Source organism: Sylvia atricapilla, chromosome 2, assembly GCF_009819655.1.
Source record: "Sylvia atricapilla isolate bSylAtr1 chromosome 2, bSylAtr1.pri, whole genome shotgun sequence".
NCBI classification, from domain to species: Eukaryota; Metazoa; Chordata; class Aves; order Passeriformes; family Sylviidae; genus Sylvia; species Sylvia atricapilla.
Genome location: NC_089141.1, coordinates 29,701,623 through 29,723,477, shown reverse-complemented (window position 1 = coordinate 29,723,477; position 21,855 = coordinate 29,701,623). Strand labels below are relative to the sequence as shown.

The window sequence follows — 21,855 nt, the reverse complement described above, 5'->3', positions numbered from 1 at the left end:
GGGTATAATTTTTCTCAAAAAACAGGGATATAATCTATACTTTTCTTCTTCCCATCCAGTCCATGGTGCTGCTCCTTCATAGCCAGAGACAGTACATCTTTGAGTTTGACAAGAATGACCGGTTGTCCTCAGTGACCATGCCCAACGTTGCCCGTCAGACTTTGGAAACCATCCGTTCCATTGGTTACTACAGGAACATCTACCGACCTCCAGAAGGCAATGCCTCCGTAATTCAGGACTTCACAGAGGATGAGCAGCTCCTCCACACTTTGTACTTGGGCACAGGGAGACGTGTCATCTACAAGTATGGGAAGCTGTCCAAGTTAGCCGAGATGCTCTACGATACCACAAAGATCAGTTTCACATACGACGAAACTGCAGGCATGCTGAAGACCATAAATTTGCAGAATGAAGGGTTCACCTGCACAATCAGGTACAGACAGATAGGACCCCTCATTGACCGACAGATTTTCCGCTTCACTGAGGAGGGCATGGTGAATGCACGCTTTGACTATAACTATGACAACAGCTTCCGGGTGACCAGCATGCAAGCGGTCATCAACGAGACGCCTTTGCCTATTGATCTCTATAGGTACGATGATGTGTCAGGCAAAACTGAGCAATTTGGTAAATTTGGGGTTATTTACTACGATATCAACCAGATTATCACCACTGCTGTCATGACCCACACTAAACATTTTGATGCCTATGGCAGGATGAAGGAGGTCCAGTATGAGATATTCCGGTCTCTCATGTACTGGATGACTGTGCAGTACGACAACATGGGGAGAGTGGTTAAGAAAGAGCTGAAGGTTGGCCCTTACGCAAACACAACTCGTTACTCATATGAATATGATGCTGATGGCCAGTTGCAGACTGTGTCTATCAATGACAAACCTCTCTGGCGTTACAGCTATGATCTAAATGGAAACCTCCATCTCTTGAGTCCAGGGAATAGTGCCCGCCTTACACCACTCAGGTATGACCTCAGGGACAGGATTACTAGACTGGGGGATGTGCAGTACAAAATGGATGAAGATGGCTTCCTGAAGCAAAGGGGCAATGATATTTTTGAGTACAATTCGGCTGGCCTGCTCATCAAAGCCTACAATAAAGCAAGTGGATGGAGTGTGAAGTACCGCTATGATGGCCTAGGAAGGAGAGTCTCCAGCAAAACCAGCCATGGCCATCACTTGCAGTTCTTCTACGCAGATCTGACCAACCCAACCAAGGTTACCCATTTGTACAACCACTCAAGCTCTGAGATCACCTCGCTGTACTATGACCTCCAAGGCCACCTTTTTGCGATGGAGCTCAGCAGCGGCGATGAATTCTACATAGCATGCGATAACATTGGCACTCCTTTAGCTGTCTTCAGTGGGACTGGCTTAATGATCAAGCAGATACTGTACACAGCATATGGGGAGATCTATATGGACACTAATCCCAACTTCCAGATCATCATTGGCTATCATGGAGGACTGTACGACCCCCTCACGAAGCTTATCCACATGGGGCGGAGAGACTACGATGTGCTAGCGGGTCGCTGGACAAGTCCAGACCATGATATGTGGAAGCATCTGAGTAGCAATAACATAATGCCTTTCAACCTGTATATGTTCAAAAACAACAACCCCATTAGCAATTCTCAGGATATCAAATGTTACATGACAGGTAAGACATTTAAATTACTAAACATTTTCACAAGCTTACCATCAGCAAATAGGTGTCATGGTCTAATGCCAGGTGGAACTAAGCCCCACACCACAGCTGCTCAATCACTCCTCCCAGGTGGGATGGGAAGCTGAAAAGGTGAGAAAACCCACAGACAGAGATTGAGATAAAGGCCGTTTAATAGGAAAAGCAAAAGCTACTTGTGTAAGAAAAACAAACCCAGAAATTCATTCTCTAATTCCCATCAGCAGGCATCCATCCCCAGGACAGCAGGGCTCCATCCCACAAAACAGTAGCTTGGGAAGACAAACACCATCACTCCAAACATCTTCTCCTTCCTTCTTCCTCCCCAGCTTTACATGACACCCTATGGTCTGGGATATCCTTCGTGTCAGTCAGGAGCAGCTGTCTACCTGTGTCCCTTCCCAACTCCGTGTGCACTCCCAGCCCCCTTGCTGGTGGTATGGGGTGAGAAGCAGAAAAGACTTTGGCTCTGTGTGAGCACTGCTCAGCAGTAGCAAAACCATCCCTGTTTACCATCTGTTACCAGCAGTTTCCAGAACAAATCCAACCCACAGCCCTGTACCACCTACTGTAAATTAATTTATCCTCACCAAAACCAGTACAATAGGTAATTCCTCTCTCAGTGTCCTGATAACCATGAGGTTTTCCATTCTTCAATTAATGGACATAAGTTTTAGTTTGCTAGTTGGACCCCCATGTACAGGACATGTTTAATTCATTAGCATAGGTGGAGATTGTAATCCCCAAATCTGTTTCCTTTTCTCTTCATAGGCATTTGTTCCTGTTATTTTGCTTACAGTTTTTTGTCCCATCAAATATATGAAGTTTAGCTACCAATTAACGTCCTGATAACCATTCTCTTTTAGAGGGGTAGCTCAGTTTACACAGTTTTGCCTAGAGATTTATTTGCAACTAAACAAATGGCATACAGATTTGTTTTAGCAGAATCACAAAGCAGTTTAAACCTTTCATTACAGTCAGCCATTTCAGAGCATTCAGAGCATCTACATGACTACTACACTACTAGCTATGTAGTTCAAAGTTAATCTGCCCCACAGAATTAACTGTCTACAAAAAGTCAAGAAAAGAAAATGCATTAGACATAAAGGACAGATTATGGGGCACACCTACCCCAAAGCTTGACACCATCTCTGAACTACTTCCCCTGAAACTTTTTAAAATCACTGTAATATGAGCTCTGGGATGTTTTTACAGAACAATCTTTTGATGTTAAATGTCCTTCCTATATTCATAGAAATATAGAATCATTTAGTTTGGAAAAGACCTTTAAGATGATAAAGTCCAACTATTAAGCCAGCACTACCACATCCACCACTAAACAATGCTCCTAAGTGCCTCAACTACACGGCTTTTAAGTCCCTTCTGGGATAGTGTCTCCACCACTGCCCTGGGCAGCCTCTTCCAGTGCTTGACAAGCCATTTTGTGAAGAAATTTTTCCTAAAATCCCATCTAAACCCTCCCTGGTGCAACTTGAGGTTGTTTCCTCTTGTCCTATTGGTTGTTATCTGGGACAAGAAACCAACCCTCATCATACTGCAATCTTCTTTAGGCAGTTATAGAGAGCAATAACGTCCCCCCTGAGCCTCCTTTTCTCCAGGCTGAACACCCCCAGCTTCCCCAGTCACTCCTCATCAGACTTGTGCTCCAGGCCCTTCCCCAGCTCCACTGCACTTCTCTGGACATGCACCAGCACCTCAGTGTCTTTCTTGTAGTGAGGAGCCCAAAACTGAACAGGATTTGAGGTGTGGCCTCACCATTGCTGAGTGCAGGGGGCCATTCACTGCCTGGGTCTTGCTGGCCACACTATTGCTGATACAGGCCAGGATGGCACTGGGCTTCTTGGCCATCTCATCATATTTGCATGTGTGCCATCCCCTGCCTGTGCTGAGGTAGCAGCGTGAGGGACCTCACTAGCAAACTCTTCCTCTACCACTGGTGTGCTGCCCCCAGGTTTATCTCCAGCCAGCTTTGTTTTATCCCTTTCTCCCTTCAAACCTGATTTCATACTGTGTGCAACAATGGTAGCAAGGAGAAGGGTTTGAGAAGTCTGAGAAGACATTTGGTGAGACTATTTTCTAGATACTTCACATTAAAAAGCAAAGTGCCACAATCACACATCAAGTGTACATACTTCTTAAGGAAATTGAGTTAGTTTTTAAATGGTCCTGCTGCATCTATCACAACCTCTCATATTCAACAATAATTGCATTCCCCTGAGTCCCGAGATTTGCTTAATAGTAAATGAAAGCTACAAAGTAAAAATCTTGGGGTTTCTCTCCTGCTTGTTTTTCTAGCCATTAGGATTTGTGCTTTCAGGTTCTTCTGCAGTAATCAAAAGGATTAGATCATGGGGATTTTTCACAAAAAGTTGTTTTCTCCAGAGCTGAGAAGATGATGCTACAAGGGAAGTAAAATATGTCAAAAGATGCAAACTAAGATCCTGTATGTTGCTCTCACTCTGGTAATTAAAGCTGGGAGGAAATACCTCAAGATAACTTTTCCTATCAGAAAACGTTTATTTGTCAAAACTGAATTTGTTTATGGGGGAGGGTTGAGCTTGAGAGATTTCTCAGCAGAAACATAAACAGCTCTCAAAATTGTCTAAATGGCAAATTCCAAAATGTCCTTAAAGAAAAATCCATTTTGGATTTTCAACCCTTTCAAGTTAAGTCTAAACTATTGATTGAAAACTGGAAAAGAAAAATCAGGAGTCAAAACCAAAATGGAGTTTAATTCAGAAGTTAATTGGAAATTTTTGGGTTGAACTGATCTAGTTTTTGAACTGTTGCTTTGTGACATATTAGCAGATTCTTGTTTTCCTGCTCAAATTAAGACAGGGCAAAATATTTCTTCTAGCCCTGTGTTTGAACAGGTGCACAGCTTCCCACACAGCTCTGACAATAAAATCAAGATGTCAAAACCTGATACACTAATATTTTATATGCACCAACTAATTTTTTTTTCCATAGTCTTGTAAGTTCTATTTTTAGTTTTTCAAGATTACAGACCCCAAATAAGTTTCAAGTTTCTCCTTCCCCAGTGCATGGAAGAAGCAGGCCATGCTATGGGATGAGTGCTGTGACACGAGGCTGCTGTCCCAGCACTTCTTTCTGCTCAGGCTTTCAGGCATCTCATGGGCATGACAAGATTGTCCTTGTCATCATCACAACCAAATCTGCCCAGATCTGGACACAGGGAACTGCTTTCTGTCCCTCCATTCCCACACTGGGGCCTGCTTGTCATTAGGGGAGCTCAGTGCCCTGAACACAGGTGGCCAACACGTGCTGTGGTCCACAATGATGAGGTCTCTGAGATTATGGAGATTGAAGGTGTGTGGAGGGGAGAGCAGGAGAAGCAAGTATTTATGTTTTGAGAGGCCCATTGTTATACATGAATATTTTAGTGATTGTACACTTCATGGCACAGAGCTTTGCTGCCAGCTTCAGCAGTCCTGATGGATTGAACTGACATTTCCATTACATGTGTCTGCATTAAGCACTCTTTTTCTTTGCCCTCAAATGAATTTACTGTGAAATGTGTTGGCAGGGTTACTGTAGCTGAAAAAAACCTCTGTGATGTGAAATGTACTTTTCTGTCAAAAAAGTTGTCACTGCCTCCTGGCAAATTAGTATTTTCCCCTCTGTTTTCTCAGCTCCACACCTTCCTCCCATGGTTTCAGGTTGTTCGTTTTGGTGGGTTTTTTTGTTCTGGGTATTCCAACACCTCTTCCCAAAAAGAACAAACTCCTGTTTGCAAATGTTTTGGAAGTCAGTTTTATGAGAAGTATAAGAAACCCCCTCTGTATTGGATATTTCCGGACATGTTATTTATTTTTCGGCAGTTCAGTATCCATGCTCTGTATCCTTTTTTAGCATTTTTGAAGTCCTTGGGAAATTATTCTGACCTTCACTGTTTTACTTTATTCTCCTGACCACCTGGTCCACAATATGTACATCAAAGTTCTTCATTTGAGATAAGAAGGATTTGGAAGCAGGCTGGCTTAGCACTAGGCAACAAAATAATCAAATGAGTCTTTTCATTTCTTTGATACCCCCCCAACCTCTCTGTTTCAAAGACACTCCAAAAACAGTCTGTACATTGAGTGAACAGAAGTGTTTTTATTACAGAAATCCTCCCTCTTCCACATGGATTGTCGCAAGGGCTTTTTGGACATCTGCCCAATCGCAACATTTTGGCCTGTAGGAAAACAAGCAACAGATAGTGTGTTTGTTTGGCTCCTTATTCTCCAGTCATCTGGAACGGCGTTATTTGCCGCTTGCATCCATAATTTCTTTTCCAACCAGTTCTTCAAAACATTAATTTAGGCTCATGGGAATAGAGAAAAAAAATTCAAAGATGCATATTTGATTATTTAAAGCTTTTCCGTCTTCAGATTGTTTCAACAGCGCTTATTGAGTATAGCAAAAAGAAAATCAAGCCTTTGCACTTCCAGCTCGAAGCAGAGCAATCGCCAACAGAATTCCAGATACATCCAAACACTTAAGACTCCTGGGAGCTAATATTAGTTAAACTTTACCTTCATAACTTTCTTTATCATGCAATTGCTATTGTGTACCAAATGCACACCATATTGCTCAGGGACTGTAGCAGGTGTGTCCTCTGGAGCAAAGTGAAGGCAAACAAGGTGTGCTCATCAAAAGTTCTGAAGTTAAGGGGGGAAATGATGCTTTTCCCATGCAGATCTGGGAGTTACTCAACTTCATAATTTTTTCCTTCAGCAGATTAACTTTCGGCTGCTATTCCTAATAGCTGTGAAACCAAAAATCAAGGAAGACTTTGTAATCTACTGGCAAGTAAATGCAGGAATGATGTCCCAAATGGCTGGTTTTCCATCATGTTCCTTTTAGTGCCAGTGGTCCCTCTTTTGACAGAGAATAATTTGTCACTAGTAGCCAGCAGTTTTCTCACCATCCATGGTCTTTTTTTAAGGTGTTTGTAAAAAGTACCCAAGCAAAATATCTGTCTCGTGCCCCGACACTTATTTTCACTCTAATGTACCTTGCATGTAGTGTGAAGGCTGACTATAAATACAAATATAAAAGATGATGTGACTTTACTCTGCTTTTATACTCGAACTACAGATTTTTATGAAAGATGCCAGGAAACTCTGGGCTAAGGTGGAAATCCATGGGAAAAGCAGTGGATATGTTCAGAGCCTCTTCCATGCGCACCTGCTAAATGCCTGAGCTGTCCATCCTGGATGTGCTGGTATTCTGGCACATAGCTCTAAATTTAGTCTTCAGCCTGAGAGTCCTCACGGAGAGAAATATTGGGGCTGAGATGTTCTGAGCTGACTGTAGGACTGGATAATACTTCCCAATTGGCTGGAGCACCTCAGCCTCCAGGTGTGCTGCTGTTGCTCCACTTCTGCACACCTTCAAACAGTGCTTGGTTTCTGCTGATGAAGGGCAGACATGAAGTTTGCTTTGATTTTGGCCATTTGCTCACTGCCAACATTTCTGTTTCAGAGCTGGGAAAGTACAGGATTTGGCTCTGGCTGGAGGTGGAAAGGCCAGAGTTTGGCACACGGCCCTTTCTAGGACCATTAAAATTTCTGCTCTTCACACCAAGTGGACACTCATCATTTTGTGCAGACTGCTACAGTGCCAGCCACTGTGGGGTCCTCCTCTGGGCCTTCTCCTGGGCAATCTTGCTTGAGAGATCAGATAATCTTATTTATATTTCTCTTCCCTTTCAGACGTCAACAGTTGGCTGCTCACCTTTGGGTTCCAGCTGCACAATGTCATCCCCGGCTACCCCAAGCCAGACATGGATGCGATGGAGCCGTCCTATGAGCTAATCCACACACAGATGAAAACCCAAGAATGGGACAATAGCAAGGTGATCCATGTAACTCCATACTGTATCTCATGCCCTTATCAGCAAACTATCCATTTGCAATTTTGGTTGAAAAAGCTGTACCAGCATATTGTGAGATGAAGAGTGAGTCAGATCCCATTCCAGTATTGAAAGCTGACCAAATAATCATGTATTAAGATCCCTACTGCCATGGTGCTTTTTCTTGTGATATTTTCTGGTGGTTGCTCAGTGAAGTGGTGTGGTACTGTATCTTTCACTCAAAAAAAGCCCCATTATCACATATTGCAGACTAAATTCAAGGCCTTTGCAATCAAGATTTTTAGAAATTAAAAAAGCGAATCTTGATACAGAATACATTTATAAAGGGTGAGGAGGGGGATTGTTCTAGAAACTTATTCGTTCTGGTTTAAAATGTCTTGAACAACAGGACACACTACTTCCATAGGAAATTGTTTTGCATGGCAGAGAATCTCTCCAGAAAGAATTTTTTGATGATACTAAATTTTCATTTTACCTGACCAGATTTAATCCCATGTAACTGTGTCCTGCTTTTAAAAACAGGCTTGTTTGCCGAGCCATTTCAGTAGATGTTGGTGCAAAATTCAGTGGTAAAATTGGCAAGAAAAAAGCTTTTGCAGCCCAATCATTTCCCCATTTTCCTGTTGGGATTTACTCAGCTGAAAAATGGAGGCAGCACTGTTAAAGGTTAGAGCACAGGGTCAGGATTTGAGAGCCCTAGGTTAACTCCCAGCCCTACTGCTTATCAGTGTATGACCTTGAAAAAGTCATTTACCTCTCAGGATTCTCTTTCATTTCATAGCTTGATTGTATTCTGGGGTGGCTTTCATTTGGTTAGTCTGAATCCTCTTTAGTCTGAACTCCCACTTGCTGTTGCTCTGTGTTCAAACATTGCAGGAGCAGTGATGCACCAACCTGGGGAGATCAGGACATGCTCTCCACATTTCTGCTAATCAAATAGTAACAGTAGGCAATGGAATTAATTCTATCTGCCCTCTTAGCCTCTCTATCTGTGGGCTCTCTAAAATCTTGATGTCCTGCAGCAGATTCTTGAGGTACATATTTTAAACCATGAGGTCACATTTCCTGAACCACGAAAGGTATCACTCAAAGGTACAAATTCCTGTAGATTGATAGTAGTCATGTGTCAGTCCATCATTGGTGCTCAGCCTCATAGCCACACTGAAGACAAGTTAAAATGTACCAGCTTCAACTTCAACAAGAAATTAATATGAAGTATCACTTAATAATATAGGGGGAACTAAAAAAGCTCTGCCTTTTGCTACCATGACTGGGTTGATGCTTGAAAACTGTAACACTGCAGTGTAACTCAGTTGTGGTTTGGAGCTCAGAGACTCTCTTTTGGGTTTTTATGTCCTCAGATTAAACAATGAAATGCTAATAGAAGTTATTTCTCTAATTAGAAAGAGCCTCAGGATTTTTCCTCCTCTCTGCTCGGACACAGTTTCCTTGGGCAAAGGTGTATAGGAGTAGGCAAACAGGAAAAGCTCACCCAGAGACTGCACAGCAGACCATCTCTGTAGATAATAACTCTCACAGAACAACCATAGAAATTATTATTATTATTGGTAGTGTTATTGTATTATTTTATCATTAGTTCATTATGTGAATTGTAGTGTGTATATATATATATATATATATACACACACAAAATACATAACTTTGTAAAAAAAATTTATATATATATATATATATATGCACATACTTTTTAATGTGTTTTATAGTATCATTTGACTTACTGAATAGCCAAGCAACTTGAGTGGCAGCTTGAGGTGAAGACTGACCCTTGCTCATACAGAAAATCAAGGAGAGCCCTCTCTTCCATCCACCCATTTAGGTGAATCTGCCTGAATGAGCAATAAGAAGAAAAGAAAATCTCCATGTCTCTAACAGGTTTTTAAAGCCAGAAGCTGCGATGAGGGCTGTGCAGGGACGTGCTTGTTAAAAGAGGGCTTTATACTGTCATGAAGGGACAATATACTTATACTGAGGGAAGCTGTCATGCTTCCAGATGAGTCCCTTTGCACTCAGATGTTGAAAGTGGAATTTAACCATTGCAGGCTGTTTCATATGCTTCCCCTGTGTTATGACAGCAACAAAACATGAGCATTTTTATTGCAGTCTACAGTTGCAGAATCATGCTGTGATAGCAAGTGGCTCTTAAATGCTATAGAGCAGGATTCCCTTGCTTTCTGTCACACCCAGCATATTGTAGGCATGTATTTACATATACTAAATTCAGTCACATATGAGACCTAAACACATGATCCATTTTCTCCTGTGCCTATCCGTGCATCCAACACTGATGTTTCACATAAAGTTCTGTTCACTGCCAACCCTTCCAGGCATCAGTACATGCTTCCAGACACAGTCCAGTCCTCCTTCCCACTGGTTGTCTCTGTATTTATTGTTGAAGCATGCAGAAGAAAACAGAAACTTTTGAAAATTTCACATAGGAAGTGACAAAGTTAAACCAAGGTAAATGGAAGCACAGGAAACATTTTCAGTTAATAAGACTGATCAAACTGTAAAATGGTGTGGCAGAGCATACAGAGTAAGCTCTATATCTTTTGTCATTTAAAAGTAGCCTGGACAAGGCATTGATCACTGAATGATATACCACAATTTCTCATCTCCGTGTCTTCTGATCCCTAGTTTCTCTGGGTCACAGGCCTCCTTGTGATAGACAAAAGTCTATTTGAGCTATTCCACTGGCTTTGCTGATCAAAGCTGTGGCCCAGCAGATTGAGTCTGTTCTTTTATCAGAGTGGAACAACTAACAGGAGCACAACAGCAAAGCAAGTAACATACATAAATGGCTGCTTCATCTCTCTTCAGAGTGCATAACCAGAGGGTCTTAGCATCTCCTTCCAAAACATTTTTGGTACTTGCCTTGCAGGTCTGGAAGGCAGGAGAGATAATTCTGACTTTCAGCATTCACCACCTCGAAAATAGCCAGCATGTCATAAACCTTGCACTAACCCCCTAAAGCTCTGAAGTGACATTTAAAATCCAATACTCCATTGTGCAGCACTTCCTCCCTCCCCTCCCCACCACTGTGAGGCTGTCACTAAATTGTTTGTTGAACAAGTTCAGTGTTATTGGCCACTGGGGGACTCTGGGTAACCTCTGGCATATTGTGGAACTGCGGCACCTGAATCCAATTTCTCTTCTGGTTTTTTGTTGGGTTTTTTTTCTTCCCTTCTTTTTGTCTTGTTGAGCTGTCAGGTAATTGCTGGAGCTAGAACAACTCTATTTCCAGGGAGGGTTTTTTTGGAGTTAGCACTTGTATCATTATCTACATCCTGTTATAACTACCCTTTTCTCCATCCCATGAGTACTGTCTCCGGGAAGGGTCCTGTTTTCTGCAGTGCCTGTTACAGGCTTTGCTGGAGAAATAGTTTTTGGCATCCCTTCTGGAGCAGCATTTTTGAGGCAAGGGCTGCTCTGGGATGCTCAGCCAGGAAGTGAGCTATAGGGCTGTGCTTTCTGGCAGAGCTTCTTCCAAGGACGATCTGTTTGAGGGACTGACTCTGCCAGTGTTCATCATTCAGGGATGGCATCCTGACATTGCAGGTGCTTTGCCTGGGCTTTGACTGTCATGCTGTCTGCACATCTGTCCATCATCCCCCAGTTATGTTTTACAAATGTAGTGGTCAGTTTTCAAAGGATCTAATGCTGGGAAAGGAGTTGAAGTCTCAAAGACATTAAGCTCTTGAGGCTTTATGAAAATAGATGAGAAATCTGAAAAATGATGAGCAAGAGGAGGAGGCAAATCCTCTTACTTCTTCACACTTGAAATCTGCTTAATGAACTCAGCCACCTTGTCCCCCTATAGTCGTGTACAGTGGCAGGGTGGAGGAGAGACCTGTCCTCTAAGCCTGTGAGTTAGTGCTCCTGTTTGGCTCATTCCCAGCCAGGCAGCATCCAGAGCACTGGCCTTGCTGGCTCGTGGCTCACCTCTGCTGCCCCACATATCATCTCTCAACAACCCACCTGCAGTGCAGCCATGCTGGTGGGCACATCCAAACAGAGACGTGTCTCCAGGTGATGGCATGTGGAATACAGGGAGGAGGCTGATGGCTGAACAAATGGCTTTGTTAACAGAGAGCTACAGCATAAATAAAAAGGAGGCTTATAAGAACGAGGGAGAGCAACTTTTTACACTGGCAAATAGGGATAGGTCATTTTTTAAATTAAAAATAGAGGTATAGATTAGATGTTAGGAAGAAATTCTATACCGAAAGAGCAGTGAGGCACTGGCACAGGTTGCCCAGACAAGATGTGGATACCCCATGCCTGGGATTGTTCAAGGCCAGGTTGGATGGGGCTTTGGGCAGCCTGGTCTAGTGAGGGGCACCCCTGGCCTTGGTGGGAGGGTTAAAAGAAGATCATCTTTTAGGTCCCTTACAGACCAAGCCTTTCTGTGATAAATAGGAAGGAGTTAAAAAATGAATCATGTATCAGAGAAATTGTAACTTCCAAACCTTTTGGAAAAAGTAGCTTTCTGCGTTGTAAGCCATATGGTGGTAAGAGAAACACCTATCTGTCTATAATGGCACAAGGATAGAAAGAAACTTGGAAACATGTTCACATATTTCACATCTTGGATCCTTGATAGGAAATTAAAGCTTTCAGTCTCACACTGGAAGGCGGTATTTAAAAACAACAGATGATAGGATCTGGCGATGGTATTTCAAATCCTCAAGAGGTGCCGGCAAAACGCGAGAGGCTATTCAGAGATCCCGGTAATGTGCCGCTCTCCTGAGCTTTGTGCGGCAGAGAACAAATGATGAAGGTCGTTCTCTTCTCTCCAAAGGGTTGTTACTAGATAAAGTGAAATGTCACCTAAGGACATCTGATTAAAAAAGACTGTGAGGAAAAACAAACCCAGCATATTTGTCACTCACATCGAGCAACAAATATTGAAATAAAATAGCAATGAATTCCCTTCTTTCTTCTGTAAAACTGGTTTATAGATGCTTTGGTTTACAGTTGCTAAAAGCAGCAGCAATTTTTAGAGAATAGCACATGCCACTGCAGCTTGGGATGGAAATTTTCTGTTTCTTTTCCTTCCCATTTCATTGAAATGAGTTCTAAGATGAAACATAAATGGTAATTTCAAAGTCAGGGATACACTGCCTCTTTGAACTATGTATAATCTGTTTGCTTCCACCCTCTTTATATTCAGAGCACAGCATACACACTGGCTGTGCTCTGGTTTGCTTGAATTTGTTCATTGGGGTATTTTTTCTGTTGGATGTGTTTGCTTTTCCTTTTAACAGAATGCTGTTTCCAAATACACGTTTTTAACAAAGAAATGCACTCAAAAAGTCATTTCAAAGTCATCCTGGGCTTGTTTTCAAGGTAACAGAGATGCATTTTGTTATAGAAATAGTTGATAGCTAATAGTAAAGTTTGAGCAACCTGATGTAGTGGAAGATGTCCCTGCCTGTGTCAGAAGGTTTGGAACTAGATGATCTTTAAGGTTCTTCCAGCCCAAACCAGTCTGTGATTCTAAGTGATGGTGAATGTTCAGCATTACAGCTTTGCACATCTTCTTTCCTACTTCCCTATGTGAAAAAAGGTAGGGAGAGCCCAGAAGTAATCAGTCCTCAACAGAAAACCCTTTGGTTGTGCTTTTGTTCTTGATTAAGACACCTGAAGGTAGGTCTCTGCCTGTGAATTTTGGTATATGATGGTGTACAGATCCCTGCTTTGTTGTGGCAACCTAATTTGGAGTCACTCATGGAGATTATTAGGTAAAGATCCTAATTAGGATCTTTACCTAATAATCTGCTCATAATTGAAAACATACTAGAGTTCCTGCAGCTCATCAAGAATAAGGTGATGAAGACAAAATTGAAGGGGAACAGGGGCAATTTCTGATAGGTGTTATTCATCTGTGCCCAGTACTGCCTGACCTCCCTGAGCTCCCTTCCCCAAGGTGATAATCAGTAGATGGTGCAATTAATTCCAGGGACTCTATCACTCACTTGCTGGTAAACAAGGTGATGTATATATAGATGGTGATACATAAGTGATCACAGGACATAGCAATGTAGCACAGAAGACCTGATTTACATCCTTGAGTGAGCAGTGATTTGGTATGAGTGCTGAGAGAGGCCTTTTCCCATCACTGGTAAATGTTACTGAGGCAAGCTGGAAGGGCAGCATGACATACAAAGTGGTGAAGGGACCACCTAGAGTCAACCCCTATGAGATACACCTCAGAAGAACTCTCCATTTAAACTTCTTTGAAGAGGAAATTGCTAGTTACCGAGGCTGTGCAGTGTGCACTTGTTTAGAACAGTTAAGTGTTTCATGGAGCCTAGAAGCCTAATTGTTCCATGTCCATCATCACTGACATCTACATTAATTACGTCCATTTTTTGCATAATTGGAGCACTTGTGCAATTGGCAGAGAAGTTGGGCTCAGCTCCCTATCAGTCTGTTAATTATATTGCTCTCTAGGGGGTGTGTGAGATGCCCCACAGGCAGGATGGAGAAAACCAGAAAGAGCTCCTTTTTCATAGGAAACTGGTTCCTGCTCCACCTGCTATGCTGTCAATCAGAAGGGGAAAATGAGAAGGTACACCAGCCTGCTCAGCACTTTGAACAAAAGTAATTTCTGGGAATTTTAATTCTACAACCTAAAATGTGCTCTTGAAATTGTGTTCCTCTATTCCCTTATAGTTTTCTCCTTCATCAGTCAAAACTGTGCATAACTTCTGAGCAAGTTGCAATGCTCAATCCTTTTTTTTTTTTTTTTTTTTTTAGTACTTTGACTCTTCCCTGAAAATTTGAGTTTATTTCACTTTTCTTATCGTGTTACAAGTCTTGTGTGAGGGGTTCACACTGAAATGCCCTCATCATCTGAATTGTCTTCTTGCACCCAGGATGTTAATCTCTAGTTCATGGGCAGTTTAAGGCAATATCCTTCATGGGTGTTAAATTTCCTCTAAATAATTGGAATGGAGCAAACTTTGTAGCCTATTTTTAATCCTGGGTGTCATTACATTATTGAACTGAGTCGTTGGCAGTGCCAGGAGAGTTTTGTCATAGAATCCTCTTGCTTTTGTGAAATTTGAGCAAATAATTGTTTGTGAACAGGAGTCTGTAAGAAGCCAGCACCGCCATGAATTGATGGGAGCATTTCCAGAGCGTTTTGCGGTAATGACGAGCTGCTGACTCCCTGTGTGCTTGCTCCATTATACACTAACAGCAAAAGAGACTTTGTATTGCACCAGACTGCAAATGGTCTGGGTTGCTGTCTCTCAGCAGTTTTGCTTCAATATAAGCCAAAACGTGAACATCAGGTGTGGTTTGCCTTAACTTAGGGAGCCTGGCAAATTGTAGAGGGTTTGCACGAAATAAGTTTTGGATTTAATGCCTTCCTTGAGTTTTGAACAACCTGCTTTGGCCAGGCTGAAATGGAATATGGAGAGGTTATGGCCACTTTGAGGGTCATACAGGTCATGCGGGGCCTTTGAAGGCAGCACAAGGAGTTACAAAGTGGACTTAAAATAGAAGAAACTTTTACAAATACTTCCACACTTCACAAAAAATCTGAAAGCATTTGGTTAAGTATCATGGCCAAGACAAATTGTTTCTTTTATGCAGAAGAACACTGAAACACAACCTAATTTTGTGTCCAAACTCAACCTCCACACAGCTGAGGCAAAAAAATCCTTTTCTATCTCAACATCCTTCAATATATGAGATTAAATACAGTTCAGCTTACAGAAAAAAATGAGCATTAGGAGGGGACAACATATCTCTTCCATGAAAAGGAATTAAAATTTTGAAAAAATGTGATAAGAGAAAAAAAAATGAAGCTACTCATTACATGTTTCCAGTAGGTTCTCCTGCTCTCCAGCATCCTAATAACGCCTTTGAGTCATCAAGTTTCTCTTTCTAATATGTTGTTCTCTTCTTTCTCTCCCTGCTCAGTCCATTTTGGGGGTCCAGTGTGAAGTGCAGAAGCAGCTGAAGGCCTTTGTCACCCTGGAGCGGTTTGAACAAATCTACGGCTCCAGCATCGCTGGGTGCCAGCACATCAAGAAGAACAAGAACTTTGCTTCTGGAGGCTCCATCTTTGGCAAGGGCGTCAAGTTCGCCATGAAGGATGGGCGTGTGGCTACTGACATCATCAGCGTGGCCAACGAGGATGGGCGGAGGATCGCGGCCATCCTGAACAACGCCCACTACCTGGAGAACCTGCACTTCACCATCGACGGGGTGGACACGCACTATTTCATTAAGCAGGGGCCGTCGGAGGGCGACCTCTCCATCCTGGGCCTCAGCGGCGGGCGGAGGACCCTGGAGAACGGCGTGAACGTGACAGTGTCCCAGATCAACACAGTGCTGAGTGGGAGGACTAGACGCTACACGGACATCCAGCTCCAGTACGGTGCACTGTGTCTAAACACGCGCTATGGGACCACCTTGGACGAGGAGAAGGCACGCGTCCTGGAACTGGCCCGACAGCGCGCCGTCACCCAAGCTTGGTCCCGGGAACAGCAGAGACTGCGGGATGGGGAGGAGGGTATTCGCTCGTGGACAGAAGGGGAGAAGCAACAAGTGCTAAACACGGGCCGGGTACAGGGCTACGATGGCTATTTTGTGATCTCAGTGGAGCAGTATCCCGAACTCTCAGACAGCGCCAACAACATCCACTTCATGAGACAGAGCGAAATGGGCAGAAGGTGACAGAGAGGGTCAATGCGGTGACTTCTTGCCAAAGACAGCTACTCTTTTGTGGCCACTTACCTGACTGTGTTGTACTCAATCCTTTTTCTAAACTGAACAAGGTGGGGGGGAGGAAATAGAAAGAGAAGGAATAATACGGTTGCACTGTAACTCATGCAACATACTTTTTTCCCGCTTTAATTTGGCCTTCACGCGTTTTTTGCAATGAACAGAAGATATATTTTGCTGTAGTGTGATCACAGTGAAATTTACTGTCTTTTGTCCTTTTGTTTGTTTGTTTGTTTTGGGGTTTTTTTTGTTTGTTTGTTTCTTTTGCCCCCTCTTGGTGAGGAATTTGAAGTGGGGAGTCGTCAACGTAAGTCCTTAGGTGTAAGTGCGAAATGGGTGTCTGTGCTAACTTGTGTCATCCTAACCCTTTCTGATATGGGGCAGGGACATAGCCTTCCACCTGGAACAGGGGGAGCCCGTGGTGTGCCAGAGAGCTCTTCCCAGAAAGAAAGGAGATGGACGACAACGCTGATTCTGATACTCTGAAAGTGACCGTCTGAATCATGTGCCTCAAAAGAGACCTTACAAGTAGTTTTCACGTTTCACTTGGGACATAAAGTGTTTCTTGGGGGCTCCTGCTGAGCAGAAGTAGATTATAGAGGCAAGGGAGCTGATTATATTACCTTGCAAGATGATTTTATTCCTTCCTGAACTGGAATAAAAAAAAAGAAAAAAATCAGTCTTTTTTCATTACGAGAGTAGATACTTTTGGGGGTTTTTGTGTGTGCACAAATCCTGGTTTTAGTTAAATAACCTAGTAAAAGCCAAGAAAAGGGACTCCTGCTCTATTGAGAAAAGCTAAAATAAATCCTCTCTCATACGTAGAGCTGTTCTATAGGTGGATTTAATGCACCCATGTTGTACATTTGCTAATGGCATAACTTCATTAAATGTATAGTGTTTCAGTACATGAGGCTACGTGTTTAACAGTCCACTGTGCTGTATCTGATAAAACCAGTTAATTTTTAGGAAGCTGATTTGAATTTAAAAGTAGTTATAGTATCCCAGTGACATACCACTGAAAATTAGAGCCAAACCCTGCTTTTCCTGATTCTGGAGCTTGTATTTATTGGCTGGGAAATGCAGTTTGGAGTTGCATGCTGGCAAGTCATTTATGACTATGGCAGATAAATGTCTCCTGGGGACTTTGGCAGCAGGGATTTTAAAATGTTTAATAAGTACCAACAGCTTGTGCGTGGTGGGACAAGAAGGAGAATACTGAAATCAACCCTCTCGCTGTTTTGTACATGGGCTCAAATTTAATGGAGAGCCCAGTTGACTGTTAGCAGTGACAAGGGGGAAGTTGAATGGGAATGCCCACTACAGAGAGGACCAAGTGCTTTAATAAGAAACTGCTGACAAAGTTGCTCGGCATGCTAATGTAATTTTTATTCACATAACCTCTGTGCTCTGGTATTTGCAAGAGTCCTTGAAATTCAAGGGAGCAAGAAGATGAGCTCAGCATCCTCTTCCCTGCCTGAAACAGTCCTGTGGTGTTCCTGCAGGCAGAAGTGTTACCACACCTCTCAGTGGAGCTCTGGCTGGAGGTGGCCAACCTGGTCCCAGATAGGTGCCTCTGTCACACTGATACCTGCACATGTCCTAAGAGCTCTCTTGTGTCTCTCAGGGAACAGCTCAGTCCTGATTTTTTTTCCCCCCATCCACTTTGGCTTTTCCCAGTTCTGCAGAGAGATAACCTGAGATGTGCAAGTCCATGCCAAGGCTGTTTCCTTACTTGGAGTCTTACAATGCACCTGTGTACTCAGAGGCAGCTCTTCTGCACTCATGCCACCACCACTGCCGTCCTCCAGCACAGACTGACACTCCTCTGCAGGATCTCACTCCCAGATACAGTGGGGGCGTGTGTTGGCCATGCAGTCCTTGAGCTGTGAAACACTGGCAGCCCGGGTGCTCTCACGGTTTCTCCGTAGATGCCGGCTGCCAGCTCCGTCTGCCTTGCCTGTCTGTTCCCGGGTGCTTGCCAGGAGGAAGGTGATGGGATGGAAATTCCCCTAACAGACTGTTCCTCCTCCAGTTCCAAATCCCTAATACCTCGGGCTATGTGGCCATGACCAGTGGTAAGGGTTCGATTTTCTGGTCGTCTCTCCTGCTTGCAGCAAGGGTGATGGTGCTGGTGCTGTGTCCCAGCGCTGTGCTCTGAGCCACCCCTTGCAGCACGCAACCTTTATTACTTTGGCAGGGGTAAATCACAGGCAGCTGGAAAGGGTATCCAGTTCTGGCAGAGCCAGGTGGGAGAAGATATGCTGGCCAGACCCGCTTCAGGCTTTGGCAAGGGAGCAGTTTCTCTGCCTGCCAGGGATGGTTAAAAGGCCATGGCATTGCAACCTGTATGGCTGGTAAGAAGCACTTGGTAAGCCTGGGTTGCCCTGAGGATGCTCAGGTGGGGCTCAGGAGCAGTGTTAGCCAAACCAGCAGTAACCACCTACTCGAAGGAAGCAGCGCTTTCTTGCCAGTGCTGTCCAGCTCCCTGGTTCCCCTGCCCCAAGTCACACCAGGGACAAATCCCTCTTAAAACCTCACACTTGTGATGGCTGTGAGTGACTCAAACAGCTTGAATGGAACAAAAAAGAGACCTGCAGGAAACTGGGTCAAAAGGTATGAACCTCTGGTAAGGACCTGCAGGGCAGAGAGCTCGATGTGCCTCCCATTCACACTGCCCCACAGGAAGCACCTCTGAAAAGAAATGGTGCTTCTGTATCCACCCCTGTCCATGTGTTACAATGTTAAGAGGAACAGTATAAGAGTAAAGGGGCCATGTTTCCACAGAGCCAAGGAAAGGGATTTGAGTGTAAAATATTCCTACTGGAACCCTGCCAGCCTGAGATGGCACCTCTACAGCCTTACACAGACTCTTCAGGTTATTACATGAGCTAATGACTTTGAGGAGTTCACCCGTTTTTCAAGAGTCTCCCAGTCCCACTATGCTTGTCCAGCATGTCCAGAGCCAGGAGCCCAGAGCTCTGTGCCATGGCCAAGGCAAGACCCTCAGGTTGCATTTCTCTGCATCCTCAAGCAACATTGGGATGTGACTGCACCTCTCTGCCTGCCAGGTCCATGACGGTCTTCTCCTGGGCCTGCCCCTGGTGTGGGAACTATGGACATTGTGTCAAAAAGGGGAAAAAATACATATGTAAAAGTATATATATGTATATGTTGCTCCTTTCTATCAAAACAAAAACTTAAAAGGGATGTGCTGTCTAATACTGGGGACAAACCTGTCCAAAGATGGCTACTACATTTCTGAATCCTCAGCCTCTGTGAAAGCTTTCCACTTCACCTAGATGGCAAAATAGCATTTTCAGTCCTGATGCCCTAAATTTACCCCTTCATTAGTGAACAATGCACTTTCTACAGGATCTCAAGTGCATTTCCATGGAATGGGCTGTGAACACAGAGAGTTGTGCCTTCATCAAGGATCTGCACTCCACTATCCACAAGCATTTCCACTCTACTGATGGCCCCATAGCCCCTTCCCAGCCTTTTTTGTTGTCCCTTTTGCCTCCTCATGGGACCATTCTGGCTACTTGACCCTTTTTGCTCTGCTTGTGTGCAGGACTGTAGTAATTCATTGCTTCCATAAGACTGGAAGGTCCTGGGTGCAAATCCCACAGCACTAAGGATCAGAGGCTCATTTGGGTTGGAAAGGACCTTAGAGATCATCCAGTTGCAACCCCCTGCCATGGGCAGGGAAACCTTTTCTCTAGACCATTCTGCTCAAAGCCCCATCCAACCTCACCTTGAACACTTCCAAGGATGGAATGTGCACAGCTTCTCTGGGCAACCTGTGCCAGTGCCTCACCACCTTTGCAGGAAAGAATTTCTTCCTAATACTTAATCTGCTCTCTCTATTGGAAGCCATTTCCCCTTGTCCTGTCACTCCATGCCCTTGTCCAAAGTCCCTTTCCAGCTCTCTTGGAGGCCCTCAGGCACCGGAAGGGTCTCTAAGTGCTTCCCAGAGTCTTATCCAGGCTGAACACTCCCAGCTCTCTCAGCCTGTCTCTAGCCCTCTGTGGCCTCCTCTGGACTTGCTCCAACAGCTCAACACCTTTCTTGTCTTGGGGGCCTCAGAGCTGAATGCAGCACTCCAGGTGGGATCTGGTTAGGGCAGAGCAGGGGGACAGAATCTCCTCCCTCACCCTGCTGCCCACACTGCTGGTGATGGAGCCCAGGACACATTTGGCTTTCTGAGCTGTGAATGCACACTGATGGATGCTGTTGAGATTCTCACCCAACAACATCCCCAAGTTTTTCTCCGTAGGGTTGCGCTCTGTCCATTCTCTGCCCAGCCTGCATTTCTGCTTGGGATTGCCCCAGCTGAACTTCATGGGGTTCACACAGGCCCACTGCTCAGGTTTGTCAAGGTCCCTTTGGATGGCATTTCTTCCCTCCAGCATGTCAACAATTGCTCTAGATGATGCTTCAAAGGCCCATTCAAAGACAGGGCAGACCACCTCTTCGGGGAAATTTCACTGTGCTTTAAGTGTCACGTGCTTTAAGGTTTGATTTTGCGAAGTAATTTTTTTCTTGACTCCCAAAAAGAAGACTCAGCCCTCACCAAAAGGAGTTCCTCACCAAAATACAAAGCTGTTACTTCTCTTATTTTCAACTCTGGTCTTGTCTCCAGTGCAAAAGGTGGTGAGAAGGACCCTGACCAAATCTCACACCTCAGAGGAGAAAATCCAGTGCTCTGGAGCAGGAGCTGCATCTCTCAGTGAGAGCAGTAAGGAGCTCAAGTATTCAGTAGCTTGAGCTGTTACTAAAGCATGCTCCATTTGAAGGGACAAACAGTGGTGGCACCTACTTGGTGTGGTATCCAAGCATGAGCAGTGCGATGAGGACTCTGCAGCTGATAAACATCCTGTGTACTCAGACCAGGGGGAGAGGAGCAAGACTAATTAGACATCATGAGAAATGCCTTGTTTGTTTCCTCTGAGATCTTTATTTTATTTTTTTTTTTTCCCTTTCAACTGAAGATTGGCACTTGGAAAAATCATTAAGCAGTGGTGACCGGAGGGAATCATGCAGCTCATCATATCTTTGTCATCACAGCTATTGATCAGAGCCACAGTGAAAATGGGCCAACAATGCTAAACAACACCAGGAAAGAGCTGATGGAGGCCATTAAGAGCCAGGTCATTAGGAGCTTGATTCAGGTTTAGAAGACACAGATGACTGGGAGCAGTCCCTGAGACACCATTTGGCCGTAACTTAGGAACAGTGAGGGATTTCTGTAATATATCTGTAGTTGCTTTATTGAGCGTAGGGACCGGCCTGAAATTCTGCTCAGTCTATTATACAGACAGTGTAACCAGAATAAATCAAAATTGTTCAAAAAAAACGAAAAACACCCTAATAAAGTACTTTTTCAGCTGTGACTTGTAAGTGTCACCATGATGGATGGCAGCGCAATCCATTATGCAAAGACAAGGCTCTTAACATGAAATTTTAGAATTCAATTTTACGATTTACAGAGA

At 43.9% G+C, this 21,855-nt stretch overlaps 1 protein-coding gene across 2 annotated transcripts in view; it reads left to right on the top strand.

The window, feature by feature from the left end:
• The window catches only part of TENM4 (teneurin transmembrane protein 4), a 338,879-nt gene extending 322,320 nt beyond the window's left edge, over positions 1-16,559 (top strand). For both annotated transcript variants that reach the window (XM_066341254.1, XM_066341256.1), the window contains 3 exons: positions 60-1,674; positions 7,440-7,582; positions 15,554-16,559. In XM_066341254.1, the coding sequence (XP_066197351.1) occupies positions 60-1,674; positions 7,440-7,582; positions 15,554-16,312 (2,517 nt within the window). In that variant the 3' untranslated portion in view covers positions 16,313-16,559. The remainder of the gene's footprint in view (positions 1-59; positions 1,675-7,439; positions 7,583-15,553) is intronic.
• Positions 16,560-21,855: the final 5,296 nt, after the last annotated feature.